This window comes from Fusarium verticillioides, chromosome 2 (genome assembly GCF_000149555.1).
Source record: "Fusarium verticillioides 7600 chromosome 2, whole genome shotgun sequence".
Classification (NCBI taxonomy): domain Eukaryota; kingdom Fungi; phylum Ascomycota; class Sordariomycetes; order Hypocreales; family Nectriaceae; genus Fusarium; species Fusarium verticillioides.
Window position 1 is genome coordinate 4,119,283 of NC_031676.1, and position 15,657 is coordinate 4,134,939.

Consider the following 15,657-nt stretch of genomic DNA (forward strand, 5'->3'; position numbering starts at 1 on the left):
TTCGACAAAGGTCTACTGTGGTAATCAATACGAATGGAGCCCGATGACACAGCACCAAAGTCCCTCCCTGTGTCACTTTGCACTATTTTGGATAACCGGTATGCATATGTTAAAGTTCTATGCATGCTTTACAGTGAATCAATGTGGTAAGAGTTTACCTTGACTAGCCAGAGCGAATAAGGTACCTGATGAACATAACCATGAGAAATGGCCAGATGGGTTACGCTGTATAGCCAATACAACTGGCTACAGACATCATGAACTGTTTAGTGCTAAGCAAATTACATAGCAACCACTGAGATGGCCACCGTTGGCCCATTGCAATACCCCGTGACCACTTGTTTCTTGTTCACAGCACTGAAAGTTAATCATGAATCGTTCTGCAGCAGATGCTATCTCATCATTCAGGACCCGTTTCTCAATATAAAAAGCGACCATTTGCTTTATTCCTTCTGCTTCTACCCCCCAGTGTACAATAACTAGAAGCAATTTTGCCCAACGGTGCCCATTCTTTGATCTTTGTGCACTAACAAGCAACTGTAACACATAGCTGGTGTCAGAAATTCCCACATAATGGGCGAAACACCCAAATCATATTCCTGGGAGCATAAAATTCCCAGAGGTCTGGTAAAAAGATGGCGTGATCTTACACAATGCCCTGTCTGAGATATACGGCTCTGGCAATTTTGCCTATGAAGAGGTCGGTGCTGACATTGTCCTCACGGCTTTCCTTGAGGAGCCTAAGGATTTAGTGTCCCAGTTAGTGAAGAAGAAGGCTATCAAAAGGTTTGTCTTATAAGCTTCAGACACTATTTGGTTTTCTTAACCTTGTCTCTCGTGCTTAGCCCGGAGCCGGAAAAGAAAGAGTGATCCTGTAGCGATGTTTAGTTAAAGGCTACTTATATATATAACCTCAAGTCTCGCGAGGAAGCTTAGATTATGTAATAGGAATCTCAGATTCGTCGAAACAATGCCGCACGTTATGGCCTGTACTTTATTAATGTCGTAGATGAGCGATAGGTTGTTTAATGGGAGCTTATAATTACCATATAGCATGTGTTTTTGAAAACTTGCCATTCCACGGGAAATATTTAATATACTTGAGAATCTCCTTAGAGCTTATATAAGCGCTCGGAAGAAGCGGTGTTACGTCTTGTAACAGCGAGTCCTATTCTTCCAGAGCTCTGCCAACATGGATGTCGGCAGCACAAACAATGATACATGGTGTGTGAGGCATGTGGTGTGAGCCATCACAGTGTCTACGACTTTCTTACCAGAAGATCTTCTCCTTCACAATGGTACTAACTAATACGGCGTCGGCAAGCCACCTTGACATGGCTGCCAAGAGTCTGAGCTCGATGAACCCTGCAGACGTTCGAGATGTTGGACCGGAGACTAGCAATGGCTTTACTCCTTTTCGACACCATGCGAGGGAGTTCTGTAGCTGCCACTTTAGGCGTATCGGCGAACGCTCTGTTACGATCTTAATACCATCCAGAATACTTCAATGAATCTCCGTGACTCAAAGAGTGGCTTCACTCTTTAGGAATTACCAGAGGCTCTGTACGTTGGTATCTGTGTCTTGCAGCAGCAGCCCTTGGTCTTGACAATCTTTTCATGTATATCCTCAAACGTGAGCGGTCCAAGTCACGACATGTTCAAGATACCAATGCTACATTCAATAACAATGAAGGCGCTTGGTATCACACCCCTTCATCTGGCTACCCAGAGTTGCCACCGATCGGCTGTCAAATAGCTTCTAGAAAGAGTTCCCATCAATATAGTAGACTCGAAAGATAACACGTCTGTGTTCATCTCGGGTATAACAGGCCACATCGAAGTTACAGAGCTTTTGATCCACGCAGGGGCAGACATTACGTCTCAGCCACGAGGAGGCTATGGTGAAGTTGTGCCTCGGCTGGTCACCATCCATCGGAAGTGCTACTCGGGTCCCTTATTTGATGGTGACAGAGATTCCATGTTTTGCACTAGTATTACCAGTATAAGCCCGTCAGAAAGCTAAGAAGGCGATTTTGACGAAGGACTCGTTTACTCCGGCGTAGGCTAGGTACCTCCTTCGGAGCAGAACGCGGCCTCGGGAATGGGATCACATCAGTGTCGTTTTTGACGCCAGTGTGTATACCACTACGTCCCTAGAGACCATTTAGGCAATACTGGAGCTGCCTGACCACCGCGATATGAACGGAGAAAAAAATGAGTTCCGTCTTAGTGGAGTGCGCATCCCGTATGTCTGATGACTACGAGTAGTCCATTCCAGATGCTGATTGCAAATAATAACTTGTAGAATAATAGAAAAAAGTCCAAAGCTTACACTATCTCTAACTAGCGATCGACGATAGAGCTGTCCAACTTGCAGTACAACCATAGACGATAACAGCCTCATGCACTCCATCAAGCCGTTGGAAGTGGTCCAGTCGTTGTTGTTTGTGGTCCAGCCTCCTCCGTTTTCGGCCATTCCCACTGCTCTAGATACCTGTAGATATCCCCGTTAGAGCAATAGAATGAGAGTGTAAATATGACACTTACGATATGATGGCAAAATAGGCATATGTTTCAGCCGTCCAGGTTGCAGCTGGTGGGCCCATGTTTCCGAGCGTACCGGGCACATAAACGCCATCTTTCTTAAATTTACCTTTCGATGTCAGATGTTTAGCTTTTCGGAACCAACGGTCTTTTACTTACCTGCATTTTTATTGCGGGTTTGATTTTTGTTGAGATTGGTGCAAAATCTCAAGGTATCTGTGGAGGATTTAGAATCTGACCATAAACCACTTGATGACAAGCTCCTGTAGTGTGTCACCTACAAACAACCTGCTCGGGCAGATCTCTTCCGTCTGCATTTTGAGGCTCGCGCACGAACTTCCCTCGATCTCCTGTCTATAAGAGACATCCGTTGGCATCAACGGCTTGCTGGTCTGGGACTGCAGCAGATATCATCAGCGTGTGCAAGACTTGCTGAGTTGTTCAAGATGGTAACCTACGCCTTTTTAATTCACTTCCTTCCATCCTCGAGCCATAGTAGTGCGCAAACTCGTGGAGCATGACACGGACGAGAGATTGCCTACCAAGATGGGCTGCATCAAGATCCGTGTCTGCTACCACCTCACCGCCATCGCGCACTGGCCACTTTTCAACGTCGAATTGGAGGGTCTGATCACAAATAGTGATCAAGTCATGGTGTATGAATGTGAAGCCGTAGTTGCCTTTGCAAAAGCCGGGATTTCTGTTCCCAGGTGTCGCTTCGAGATAGCGGTTTCCGCGGATGAGAGCGCCACCGTATCTCGCCGCGTCTGGGAAAACCTCTATGATCTTTTTGGACTTGTCATACTTATCTGGAGCATTTTGATCAAAGTATTCCCAATTCCTGGTATCACCGCACAATAGTAGTGGTTTACTATGCTCGCTTTGGTCCTTCAGTTTGCCAGAGTATCCATTTTCTTGGACGGTCTTCCCTTTCACGAGGGCTTGATACATTCGATCGTAATAACGACTCTGTTTGCTTTGAGCTGGTGTAGGGTTTTGATATAGTGAATGGCCATACCATAGAGCTAGCAGCTCAAAAGATAAAGTTTAAACATCTAAAATATCATTTTACAAGAAGCTTAAAAAGACTAGAAATATTTAATCTCCTATATATATTTACCTACTCCAGTTACTAGGGTTTAATATTATATTTTAAAGTATACTACACACTATTAACTCTTATACTTTAGAGAGATATAGTTTCTCTTTTAAGCAGATTTACTATAATGTAGTTAGAATGTAATAAATAGATTTATAGATCTTTTAGTTACATAATAGCTATTGAAGGTCACTTGAAAATGAAGAACTTAATATACCAATCACAGGTCGCCACATTGATTGCGATCAAAGCAACCAATACCGTAAAACTTGACCACGCCTCCGCTTTCTGAATAACAATGAGACTCTTGAGACCTCCCTCGCAAATCCACCATGGAAATATTGGGCGCAACAGCTGTAAGCCTGCAGCTTGTCGAACAGACCTTGAAGATTGCTCAGTTTCTCTGTGATTCCATATCAAAGCTCAGAAACGCTGCTGACGTTCAGGAAAAGCGTCTCGAGAGGATCTCTCGCCTCTTAGCTACAGGAGGCTAAGACTGTAGTAGAAGAAGCAAACTGTGGACTTTTGGGGCTGGGGTATCGAGAGAGTGATGAGCTTTTGACGTATGCTTATGGCGTTCGTCGGGCGATAAATAATCACCAAGAAGAGAAAAATACTAAAAGGTTACAAGAATATTTACCAAGTGTTGTGATAGTGTGATTCTCTGCGTGGTGAAATGTCACACCCATATCTGCTCTGTGCCTCTCAGCAGGTCAAGAGGGCACCATTCAACCCATTTGTTTTCATTTTTTCGCCTGATGCCTGTGCCTAGAGCAAGGATCAAAGGGAACAACCAACAACTGATCTGTGGTGTGAGACAACGACCCGGTAATCAGTGAACTTTAGTGGGGGGCCGTTTCAACCGGAGTCTGTGCCTATCACAGGCAGACAGTCCTGTAGAAGCCTGATCGCCCTGTAAGCTTAAATTAGACCTCTGCCCCGCGTTTTCTACGTCAGCTCCCATTCACTATCACCCAACATTCCCGTCTCTATTCACAACCCGCCCTTCTCCAGGAATACGCAGACTCCAGATTCTAAGCTTACCTACCTAGGTCATAGAGATATTCCGTCCAAAGGCTAGTTAAGTCTTACCTAATTTCATCTGGTTGAGGTCCTAAGTTTGCCTGTAAAGATGGCCAGAACTCGACTCCAAAAGTCCACGGCGGACTACTTCTCAAAACTCGCTCCGGAGATCTTGCGCTCAATATTCGCATATTTCTGCCCCCATTGTTGCAACGAATACCAGTGCCCCTTTGGAGCACCGCCGGATTCAAACAGAGCTGAACATAATACAGCTCTGTACAATCTATGTCTAGTCTCACGGTATTTCCGGCTCTCTGCCCAAGAGATACTACATCATTCCTTCGATCCCTACTACGCGACTTGGGATCCTCCGAATCCGTGGGAGCGACGCCTCGAGCCATTTCTTCTGACCATGGCGTCTCGCCCAGACCTAGCTCGCTCTGTCAAAACTCTCTTTTTGAAAAGCCGCTTACTTGAATCACTCGACTTCGATAAAAGCCGAAACGCTTTCGATACCTGCACACGCGTTTTTGGGAGCAGTTCCCAAGAGCTCTATCGCAGAAGCCGCAAAACTCGCTTGTCTGCCATACGGCGGGCCTTTTTTCGAGGGACACGTTCTTATACATACATGAGGCCTCAGGAATTTATCCCCATAGTCGGAGACCAACTTCTGTCCATTCTGGTGGCTATTCTTCCGAACCTGAGTCACATTAGTATCGAGGAAGATCGTCGGTGGGAGTTCGATGTGTCGCCTGCTACTCTGGACAATCTGGGCGTCAGATCTATTCCTCTCAAGACTCTAGAGACCGAACATGCTCTACCAAACTTGCTTGCTCGGGCCCCAGGGCTCGAAACGTTGGTGACTGCTGCGTCATCCGAGTTCCCGAATATGCCTTGCCTGAGGAACCTTCACATTCGATCCAAAGATGCCGTTCTTGCCCCTGCCATAGAGCACCTTCTATCAGAATGTACCGGTACTTTATCCACGTTCTCCTACAATTCATTCGACTCTGACATAGTGGGCGTTGTAAACCTCCTCGACAAACCAAGGTTCCACGCCAGCCTTGAGACTCTGCACCTTAACATGCTTAAGACCGATAGCAAGGGGGATCATAAAATGCCCAGCTTGAAACAATTCAACCAACTCAAGAGACTCTTCCTCCACACATATTTCCTTTACGGCTCTAGATCCCCCACATGTTGCCGGACAGAATGCAAAGTCAAGTCTCTTTTTGACATTCTTCCATCTAGCATAATCTCTCTTGATCTCTCGGAACGGACGCCGACGCCAGATGGCCGTATATACGATGATCTGCTCATCTTATCCAAGGATGCGGCTTTCGCCTTCCCGCAGCTCAAGGAAATTCGAAGCAATGCTGATCATGTCTGCGATGAATATCCTCAGGCCTTGTTTAAGAGCGTTGGGGTCGACCTCATATATCAGGATCTGACTACATGTTGCTGGATAGACACAGTTGTTAGGATCATAGGCTCAGGCGATTGTTATCATTATGATCTTGGATATGGCGGTGGCGCTATGCCTTTGCCTAGTGAGCTCTCAGATGATGATTTATAAGATAGACTATCTATAAGGCTACCTAGGTTTTCTGATCAGGCTCTAGGCAGTTTTCTTTTGACATAATAAGCTATTAAGCCAGCAAAAGTGAGGAAATTCTTAAATTAAACAGTTGCTACTGTTCGTCACAGCCTGATCTACCCCACGCGACAGCACTCTCGTGAGCCCTTGAAGACTTTTGCGAAACAGCCGCCTCCTAGGCCCCATGGGGAGCCTGGGGCTAGCCATAGATAACCATGTGTAGCCCTGGTTCCTCTGTCGATTGGGTGAGTAACTCTTCGCGCTCGGGGTCTGAAAGCCAGCAAACCAATCGATAAGCCAGGAACCCTGTCGTCGCTCTCGGGCCTGCCGTCTTTCAGCCAGCCACAAATTTAGTAGTTCAGGTTGAAATGTCGGCAGTTCAGATAACTTGCGATGTATATAAGTGCCCACTGGACCTTATATGCACTGATCATGTTTGCCTACGTCTTCATTCCCTCCTTAGAAACCTGCATTGATGGAAGCCCAATCTACCGAAAAGAGGAGGTTCGAGAGGACACTCAAGCCCCATCCTCCATGAGTACAATTCAAATCTAACCCAATGTTCTAATTCACCCGAGCAAGCTGGCCAACCAAAATACCGCAAGTATAGGCTACGGAACCTCTAGGTACGACACCGCTTCAGCGCCCATCAGTTCGAACGAGCGGGTTCAGTAAGAGAAAACTGTTCGTATCCATCTGGCTCCCGCTGTTCGGTCACCTGGCTCTCAGCATTGCCATCACGCTCCTCGTTGCCCTGGGTGTGAACGGATATCACGCTCTAGCATACTCTGAACAGAAGAGGACTCAGGCAAATGGAAGCTATGTATTTCGAGTCTCAGATATCACGACACTGCTTTCAGCCGGCACCAAGATCATAGATTACATCGGTGCTATGTGGACGGGGCTTGTGGGCTGGCGATGTGGACTCGTCCTCCTGGAGTACCGAGGGCTCAAAATTAGCCAGCCAGCTTTCTGAGGTTCTCGGTGGCTTGCCATGGTTCAAGCTTCCGAGAGGTAGAGAGTGGCTCGTCGCCCTCATCTTCGCATTCATCCTACCCCAGAGCTTCATCGAGCCCCTATTCTCAGGTAGCGTAGATTGGAACTTTGCTCTCGACTACGCGCCTGCGACGACTGTCAGGAGCGGGGACCCAACTGCATCATCTACCAAATGGTACTATTATAATATACAGGGTGTTGACAGGAAGACTGCCCTTCGTCGGGCGGGTGGCATGGCCAGCATTGCTTGGGGTGCCACCGGCTCAACATATTCCAAAGGGGGCTCAATCTCAGCGCCTGGAGGACTCGCATGTCGGCACCTAATGCCTACCACTGCTCCAGTGAGTTCAACGCTAGCCAACGCCACCCTCCCCTGTATCTACATTCACAATATTGGTTGGTCTGATGATCAGCCCCCAGATGACGTTTGGGAATACGCTTGGTCGAAAACTGACGCCCTCAGCACTTTCGGTGATAGCCTATTTGCCTACGTTCGGCCCGGTGTGGCAGTCGCTTTCAGCCAGGATTTATGGGCACCGAACTCTACAGTCAAGACAGACAGAAAAAAGGGCACGTCGACCTTTCCGAAGGCTTCGAAATGGAGCGGCAATATGACCGTCCTTCTGCTTCTTGGCAGACAGACCTCTGTCAGCTGTAAGCCGATCTACGGGACTGCGTTTGGAAATTCCTCCTACCTGACGAAGAGCCTCCCCGGCGTCTTCCAAGCCAACGCCAATGCATATGACGAGAACTGTATGGTCTGGGGCACAGTATACTTCACAGCCGGTGAGATCTAAGCCCCAGAGAGTGTGTACATTGCTTCCCGGGTCGTCGAATACCACATCGACACCCCGAATTCGAATGAAACAATCTCAGCGTCACGAGAGGCCGAGATCGTCAAAGCTATCAAGCCGTCTATCTGGACGAGAGATTCCTTGTCAGAGAAACTAGACTGATCAGGACTAACTGAAATTCGGAAGATACATATCTATGAGAAATTACATTCTCCTTATCTGGGAAGGTGTAAAAGTTGAAAACTTAAACTGTCACCACTGATGGGGTTGTATGATTGTTAGTGCAGCCCACGCATGCCATGTCAACCCTGCACGGTGTGTGTACAGAACAATACTTAAGTCGCGGAAAGATATCACTCCTCTCAAATAATTCGATTAAAGCTCTCAATTATTGACTGTCGCCTGTAAATAGTCGCGCAGAGAGGTAACTCGACCGGTGACCTCTTGACCCTTCTTTGGTTCCGAAGTCCCCTCCATGACTTGATCAACTGTGCCGATTATGTAAGTCTCTTTCGAATGCTTAGCAGCATAGGCCAGTACCTCATTCTCTAGGCTATTGTTCTCGTCAGCAGGTGCTAGAGGGTCACAGAAACTGCTATGTGGACTTCCTCAGCTTGTCCCCCAACAACCCAAATACCCCGACATTCCTAGAATGCAAGATGGCCAACATCAGCAACGATGGCGCCGAAGTCCAGAGAGGCCTTCTTGGACCTTCTAGTTACTTCTTCTCTCCAGGGCTTTGCCGCAGTTACAAGGGTCTTGATTTGCCCATTTCAGGCTGTTTGTGTAACAGTAAGCAGGAATCCAGCCACACCACACACCAGACCACTACGTGGACCAGTCAAGAAGGGTTTATGGGTGCCAAGAGGGCATATTATGCCTAATAGAAACGGGCTGGTAGGGGTCCTTGGGCGCTTAAACGCTACCCACCATATTGACTCAATACAGTACACGTCCAACACAGATGTGATGGGGGTTGGAAATGCAGTTGTATGTGGTCTGCCTCTGAACCACGTCTACTGCGAAATCCAGTGGGCTCGTCATTTTCATCCTTCTAACAAAATCTATGTTCTGCTGAAGCAGAGAACCGTACTGCAATACACTCTTTGTCGCTGAATATACTTATCAACACTCTCGTTGTACTTTTCCAAGCATTACGTCACTCCTTTGCGTTTTCCGCCGTCACCAACCAAGTCCACATGTCCGACAATCCTCGTCATCTAAATCCACAGTATCGGCGGCGGCACAGGATAGATCCTGAGCGCGAGGGAACTGATAAAGACTATGGAGCACACAAGCAAACATGGAGCGAAAGATTTACTAGACTCGGATATATCCTGATCCAGATTGCCTCTCTCCGAAAGCCGATCTTCGGTCCACCGCGTCGACGGCCTCCTCCTGACTGCAAATACCGTCATGACCACAATCGGCACTGCCGTGGTAGGACAAGAACCCCGTCTCGGGGAAGTCACAAGAGCCTCCACAGGCTTCAAAGAGACCGAAGCTATAGTAGCAATCGCAGGAAAGCCCCCTCCGGTTCAGAAACAGATCTTAGGGGGGGCCAGGAAGACAAAGGCTCCCAGTCCACAGAAGTTGTAACGCCAGATCACCGGGGTGCCTTTCCCAAGCCAAAGAATGCAGGTGCTCCTCCAAGCTCTATTACGCTGTGCCCCAGTGATGGCCTCCAAAGGGAGGGCGCCCTCGATGCCGATATAACTCCTGAGACGTGGCCAGAGCTGCGAGAGAAAGGTTCTTATATTGCCCCTGTTGGCTCTTCTGCCTCTGTCGCCTATCTTGACTCTGTCGCCTCTCTTGTCGCTCTCAAGTCTGTCGAGCCTGTAGAGCCTGCCGAGCCTGTCGAGTCTGTCGACTCAGATGACTCTGCTGAGTCTGTCGACTCTACTGTTTCCACTTTAAATCAGGGGGATGAGTGTCAGCTCGAAGTCTCATCAGATCATGGCACCCTTGAACCTGAGAGTCTTGACTCTCCGCATTCGTCTTCCCCAACCACGCTGCCAGCTTTCCTCTATCCGGGGTCAATTGTCAGGAGAAAGGTACAGGGTGACCTCCATCCTCATACTATCCTCCACATCGAACAGGAGGAGAACAAAACCCCGATAATCTGGACATGTATCTGCAAGAGCCGTCCTCGGCTCTGGAAGATTCGACAACAATATGGGAATGCAAACAAGGTGAAAAGGCACTTCATCTACTTCGGTGGCGTAAAACTCAACAAGGGTTTCAAAACCGATGGCATTGAAATGCCAACAGTCCCCGAAGTTGAGATCCAGGGACCTCCCATGCCCAAATGCACATACCTCGAGCTCAGCTCGTGTCAGGCTTTTGGCCCTGGAGATTTTAAGACATTCTCCGGTGGGCAACGCCACCTAAAGCCTTCAAGTTTGGACAAGGTTATAAACGAACTGTCCCAAACAAATACCAAACATACATGGTTGCAAAAACAAAAAGAGTCCTCCTGGGAGCGTCCCCGTCGCGCAACCGGAAATACTCATGAAAGAATCTTCGCGTAAGAATCTTCGACCTGTCAAAAACATCACTCCAGCCTAGGCGTACCTATGTCTCCAAGTATCACAAATTGTGATGGAGATAAAGGCGCCCAAGGCAAGTTTATGACAGCCCAGGAACTCCCCGGCATGCACCGGGGGTTCAGACCGTTTACTCGGATATTATTTTATTCATTCGATTCGACATGAGTAGCTAATCTCAGAGGTTACGGGTTTGCCTAAACGAGCAATTCCGTCGATATGATATTCGCTAGTGTTGGTGTTCATGACCCGTCACATCTGTATGACGCCGAGACACCACCTTCTCCTTTCGAAGAAAAAAATAATTAAAAAACTCTCTCACTCTGGGATAAAGAAAAGAAGAAAGTAAAATACACCTAAAACTATCCTTAAAAAAAGGAAATAAATAATTAATTAAAGAAATTGGGTTTTGCTTACCAGCCAGAAGAGATGGAATGGAAATTATTTTGATGTTGAAAGAATTATTACACACTCATTAACACACAATAAAATGGTTAGACTTACTTTCGTTAACGAAATGAATTTATATGTTTCATTATTTCCCTTTGCTTAATCTTTACAGACGTGCCCTGCCGGTTTAAAATGTTTGTGAACCTATCTGAATATGGCCACCTGGAATGAGTGACCTCCATATAATACTGCAGACATGACATGGGGCTTAACGAACACCCCTCAGAATAGACATCTCACATCAATCGAATATACCCTGCCAATGGCATCTTGACAGACGGTTCTGTCCAGGCCTTCACTTAGTTTTACACTATCTAAAGTGGTAAATATCCCATATACCGAGTTATTTAGCATAAAATCCTCGTTTTTACAGAATTTGCAGCTTGGCTTTTTAATCCTTCTGAGTCTGACAAACGACGTGATGTATACATACAACTCATGACTCTACAAAGGCGCAGACATCTCGAAGCTCATATCATAGTTAAAGAAGAAATCGCCCGGCAGGTCAGGGAAGAAAGCATCAACCCCTGAAACTCCCGATATCCCCGCATCAACATTCTGATCCATCTCAACCCCCAACGGCGGCCCCATATCCCCTGGTATCTCCAGCTTGAGCGTTTGCGCCATCCTCTCAAGCCCACCGGTCATGAGATTCGCCAGATGCCACTTCCCAGCTGGCTGCGACCGAAACTGCTGCACCAATCCCATGATCAGTTCGTACACTTTATCGCGTTCGATGAGATCATGGTATTTTGTTGCCACTTTTGTTAGAAACATGGAGGCGAATGCTGTCATGGAGTGGACGTATGATGGCATCCCCACGATGCCGAGGGCTACGTCGGGGTCGTTGACGAATTTGTCGATGATTGTTGTGGCGGCTTTTATGCCGTTTAGAGCACAGTCGAGGAAGTAGTGTGGGATAGGTTCGTCTTTGGAGAGGCCTCGAAAGACGTGGGAGTATAGGTACAGCTGGGCGAAGTTGTAATGGAGGATTATGCCTTTTCTTGGAAAGCCTCCGATGCCAGGCCAGCGTTCTGATGCACGTTAGCTCCGATCTTCCAACACAACGACTGAGCTGAGTGAGTTACCTTGCACTTGATCTGTCCAAAACGCAAACCATTGATCAAGTTGTATCCTAAAATGCGAAATATGGTTCAAATGCAGCCTCGGTATCGGCTTCCCCTTATTCGCAGTAAACAACTCCCGAATACTCCTCAAAATGCTCACAACAGTCACTTGACTCAGTAACCGTCTATCCTCCTCATGAGAAACAGCACAATGCAAGAAATCCGTAGCGCCCTGTGTCGAAGGATCTTCCTGAACTATCGACGGTCTCCCATACTGCGTTGCGAGCTGCTGGTCGCAAACACAGAGAATGTACCAGATCCGCGCACACTGCGCATCTTCAGTGCTAGCTTTTTCAATAGCTCTGTCGTAGCTGTTGTGAAGATCGAATTCGGCTGCTCTTCGTATCGCGTGGCCTGATAGCATCCATGATAAGTCGCTGAGCCAGTAGCACCCGATGCATAGGGCGCGGAGATAGTCGCGACTTAGCCGTCTTTCGAATATTGACGTCTCGAAGAGTCTGCGGAATTCAGAGCTTATTACGGGGTAGATGTAATCTGCTGTCGAGTCGTGGAGAGCAGCTACTGTGAGGACTGCTACGAGAAGAAATTGGCTCTTCTGTCGACATTCTTGCATCGTCTCATAGGGGCATCCAATGAGATAGATATATGGATCCAGACGTTTTCTGTAAAAGTTAAATAGTCGTTCTGCGTCGGCTAAGGATATGAGACGTTTTGTTATCACATCTTCCATGCCAGGATTCTGCTGCGAATTCATATCGTCTGGAGACCGAAGAGCGCGTAGTTTTGTGAGGGTATATAGTGAGTGAATAGGCGCGTAGGGAACATCATCGTCTTCTGGCATGAGCTTTGGTGAGTTGTCGCGTGAGGGAACGTGGTGGCCCTTGTTTGACAGGCTTGGTGATTCATCTTTTGGTCCCTCTGCTGATCCGGAGAATGAGCGGAGTGGTGGTAAGATCAGGTCCAGTCTACCAGCGACTTGTTTGAGGAAATTGTGCATCTGCTCGAGATCTGAAACCACGTCTTGAGTGAATCTGAAGACTATTAGTAAGGTGAAGTGCTGAAGAGGGGAGTTACTGTACTGTGACTTCTCATCCAGAATTGTCTGTAGATTCTTCCCCAATACACAGCCAAGCCCCTTCTCCGCACATCGTCGACAAGGCGGTCCATTCTCATCAATCAGACACTTGATCTACTCATCATCAGCAACACTCCATCACACCACTTGAACGCCATACTTTCTGTCTTCGACACGCCGTACAAGCCTTGACCTTCCTCGAGATCTGCGGCGGGAACTGATTCTCGCCATTCTCGGCCTCAGACCAGCTTCGTTTCGACATCTTGGCAGGCCGCGTCGTCAATTCCGACTCCATCTAAGCTGAAAGAGTAATGTTTGGCGTCTGGTTGGCGCGTTCCGAATCTGGGGAAGTTGGGACTAGGCTAGGTTCTGCGGGGTTTATATAATCCGGGGCGGCGCTTCCGAGGTCCGAGACCACGCATGATATGCTTTCCGAGAAGGGAGCTTTGGTGATATCGGGGAGCTCGGGGGGACTAACCACCGATTTCATGCATACGGAGCGGGTCGATAGGCCGGTGATGCGGCGTGGTGCAGGCGGAACAGATCCACTTTTGCCGGTTACACTGGATTTGCGATTTGCTTTACTCGAGATAGGCTGAGCTGAGGCATTTGTAGGCGGAAGACTTGTTTCCATCTGACTACTTATTTCCGAGCATCTAGTTGTTGCCTTGGAGATATCTAGGCTTATCTGGGTCAAACCCGACAAGACAGTTGACCGTCTCGTTGCCCTCACCACTATCATTGATCTGATCACCCTTGGGTCCACGCCACTTTCCTGTCAACTTGATATGCCCGTCCAAAGCATTGTTCAGCGTATGTCCAACTTCAAGAGCCTCAGCTGCGCGAGTATGAGAGTAATACGTCAGTACACTCTGAGCCGCCTTTCGCTCTCCCTGCTTGATCATAGTCAATGCTGTCTTTTCCACCCAACCTTCGACCTGGACCCGAGATGCGCTCTCGAAACTCTCAAACATCTCTGTCACGATGGGATGGTATTTGTTGGGGTCTGAGCACATATAGTACAATACACGCTTGAAGATGCGGCCAGCAAACTCGGAAGCCTCTTGTAGTTGATAGTCTGGGTTGAGGAAGCTGCTTGAAGCGCCGGTCGTCAAATATCGATGTTCGCCGAACTCTAGGGGAACGGACTGGACGCCCAGCCACCATGGAACGAAGGGTGCAGCGACAGAAGTGGCGGGGGCGTTCCAAATTCGTAGCATGTCCCGATCGATTCCATCATGAAGACTGACGACTTGACCGTAGCCAGCTTCATCATCCGCAATGCGAGGATCCCGTACTCTCTCCATCATCTTGGCTTCAGTCACAGGAACCATTGCAAGAGTAGCGTTCTCCAGAGCAGCCTGCGACATGAATTTGTAGCCTCCGTCACGAGCCTTGTATCGAGGATCTTGAGGACCATACACGTCAAAGATGTTGAAAGGTTTGCCGGATGTCTTGTTCCACCAGCCCTGCTCAACAGCGAATGACACAATGTTATCAGAGCCAGCATAGTCTGGGTCGTTCTTGAAGTCGGTAGGAAAATCTTCGATGTATCCAGGGTAAAGGACCTTGACATCATTCGGACCAAGACGCTGAGCAGCCCAGAGCTTCTTGCCGCCAGCCATCTCCCAAACAACCCATCCCTCATCCTTATCAGCAATAAGGTGAGAGTTGCCACCATAGGTTGCTTCACCGTACTTCGCCATCAAGTCTCCAATGATTTCAACACCCTCACGAGCGCTGCTCGCTCTCTCCATGACAATGCGGGCAAAGTCGCTGTACTGCACACCGCGCTGAGGATTCGGGGTCATCTCCAGCAATTCATCCCGGTTATCGGCCCAGACATCACGAACCGTCACGCCCTTCTCATTCAAACCGCCATTAGTCAATGGCGCAGGAAAGCCCTCAAAGTCAGAGTACTCCATACTCATGTATCGAAACGTATGGTTCACTTGCGGAATTTGAATGAGCTCTCCAGGGTACACAGCATCTTTGGTGACACCAACAGTAATTGTCGAATTAGGAGGATGGTCACGCGCTGGGAAGATCTGAAGCCAATGGCTAGATACTTCCTCTCCAGTGCCTCCAACAATAACGCTCCCATCTTGAGTGAGGTTCTTGCCAACGTAGAAGGCATAGCTCGCTGAGGCCGGACAAGCCAGCCAGAGCGTAGCCGCGAGCGTAGCATAGTTGAGCCTCATTCTTGCCGCGAGAAAAGGCACGATGAGAAAAAGAGCGCATGAGTAGTATCGCGGTTTACAAGTGTATCTATAGCTTCATGGCCAGCACGTGATCGTCGCTCAATTACTCAGTAGGGAAGCATGAAGCCGACATTAGCTCAAATGCTCTCCGTAAACCGGCTTAGCGTGATGGAGTAAGACCGGGCTCATGCTGGGAATTCGAACGGTAGGATTGAACTAAAAGATGGAATTGCACAGCTTACGG

The 15,657-nt window shown here is 48.1% G+C and overlaps 7 protein-coding genes across 7 annotated transcripts; 3 read left to right on the forward strand and 4 right to left on the reverse strand.

The window, feature by feature from the left end:
• Positions 1-479: 479 nt before the first annotated feature.
• On the reverse strand, positions 480-1,336 carry FVEG_15310 (hypothetical protein; the record flags this gene model as incomplete). Its single annotated transcript, XM_018904434.1, has 3 exons — positions 480-537; positions 651-740; positions 1,275-1,336. The coding sequence occupies 3 exons, from the start codon at positions 1,334-1,336 to the stop codon at positions 480-482; spliced, it is 210 nt and encodes a 69-aa protein (XP_018747757.1).
• Positions 1,337-2,298: 962 nt separating this feature from the next.
• FVEG_15309 (hypothetical protein) lies at positions 2,299-3,495 on the reverse strand (the record flags this gene model as incomplete). The annotated part of the gene is made up of 4 exons (XM_018904433.1): positions 2,299-2,494; positions 2,548-2,653; positions 2,704-2,760; positions 3,003-3,495. The coding sequence occupies 4 exons, from the start codon at positions 3,493-3,495 to the stop codon at positions 2,413-2,415; spliced, it is 738 nt and encodes a 245-aa protein (XP_018747756.1). The 3' UTR covers positions 2,299-2,412.
• Positions 3,496-4,653: 1,158 nt separating this feature from the next.
• FVEG_03652 (hypothetical protein) lies at positions 4,654-6,325 on the forward strand. The gene is made up of 2 exons (XM_018891271.1): positions 4,654-4,719; positions 4,776-6,325. The coding sequence occupies exon 2, from the start codon at positions 4,776-4,778 to the stop codon at positions 6,240-6,242; it is 1,467 nt and encodes a 488-aa protein (XP_018747755.1). The 5' UTR covers positions 4,654-4,719; the 3' UTR covers positions 6,243-6,325.
• A 370-nt stretch (positions 6,326-6,695) lies between these two features.
• Positions 6,696-8,056, forward strand: FVEG_03651 (hypothetical protein; the record flags this gene model as incomplete). Its single annotated transcript, XM_018891270.1, has 3 exons — positions 6,696-6,801; positions 6,890-7,086; positions 7,142-8,056. The coding sequence occupies 3 exons, from the start codon at positions 6,696-6,698 to the stop codon at positions 8,054-8,056; spliced, it is 1,218 nt and encodes a 405-aa protein (XP_018747754.1).
• A 1,196-nt stretch (positions 8,057-9,252) lies between these two features.
• Positions 9,253-11,019, forward strand: FVEG_03650 (hypothetical protein; the record flags this gene model as incomplete). The annotated part of the gene is made up of 1 exon (XM_018891269.1): positions 9,253-11,019. One exon carries the CDS (start codon positions 9,253-9,255, stop codon positions 10,582-10,584), a length of 1,332 nt encoding a protein of 443 aa, XP_018747753.1. The 3' UTR covers positions 10,585-11,019.
• Positions 11,020-11,493: 474 nt separating this feature from the next.
• On the reverse strand, positions 11,494-13,507 carry FVEG_03649 (hypothetical protein; the record flags this gene model as incomplete). Its single annotated transcript, XM_018891268.1, has 4 exons — positions 11,494-12,083; positions 12,138-13,168; positions 13,217-13,326; positions 13,373-13,507. The coding sequence occupies 4 exons, from the start codon at positions 13,505-13,507 to the stop codon at positions 11,494-11,496; spliced, it is 1,866 nt and encodes a 621-aa protein (XP_018747752.1).
• Positions 13,508-13,868: 361 nt separating this feature from the next.
• Positions 13,869-15,413, reverse strand: FVEG_03648 (hypothetical protein; the record flags this gene model as incomplete). Its single annotated transcript, XM_018891267.1, has 1 exon — positions 13,869-15,413. One exon carries the CDS (start codon positions 15,411-15,413, stop codon positions 13,869-13,871), a length of 1,545 nt encoding a protein of 514 aa, XP_018747751.1.
• Between the last annotated feature and the right edge of the window lie 244 nt (positions 15,414-15,657).

What these genes read in the sequence shown, in the direction of transcription:
- FVEG_03652 (XM_018891271.1), top strand. Translation starts at nt 4,776, where the DNA reads ATGGCCAGAACTCGACTCCAAAAGTCCACGGCGGACTACTTCTCAAAA.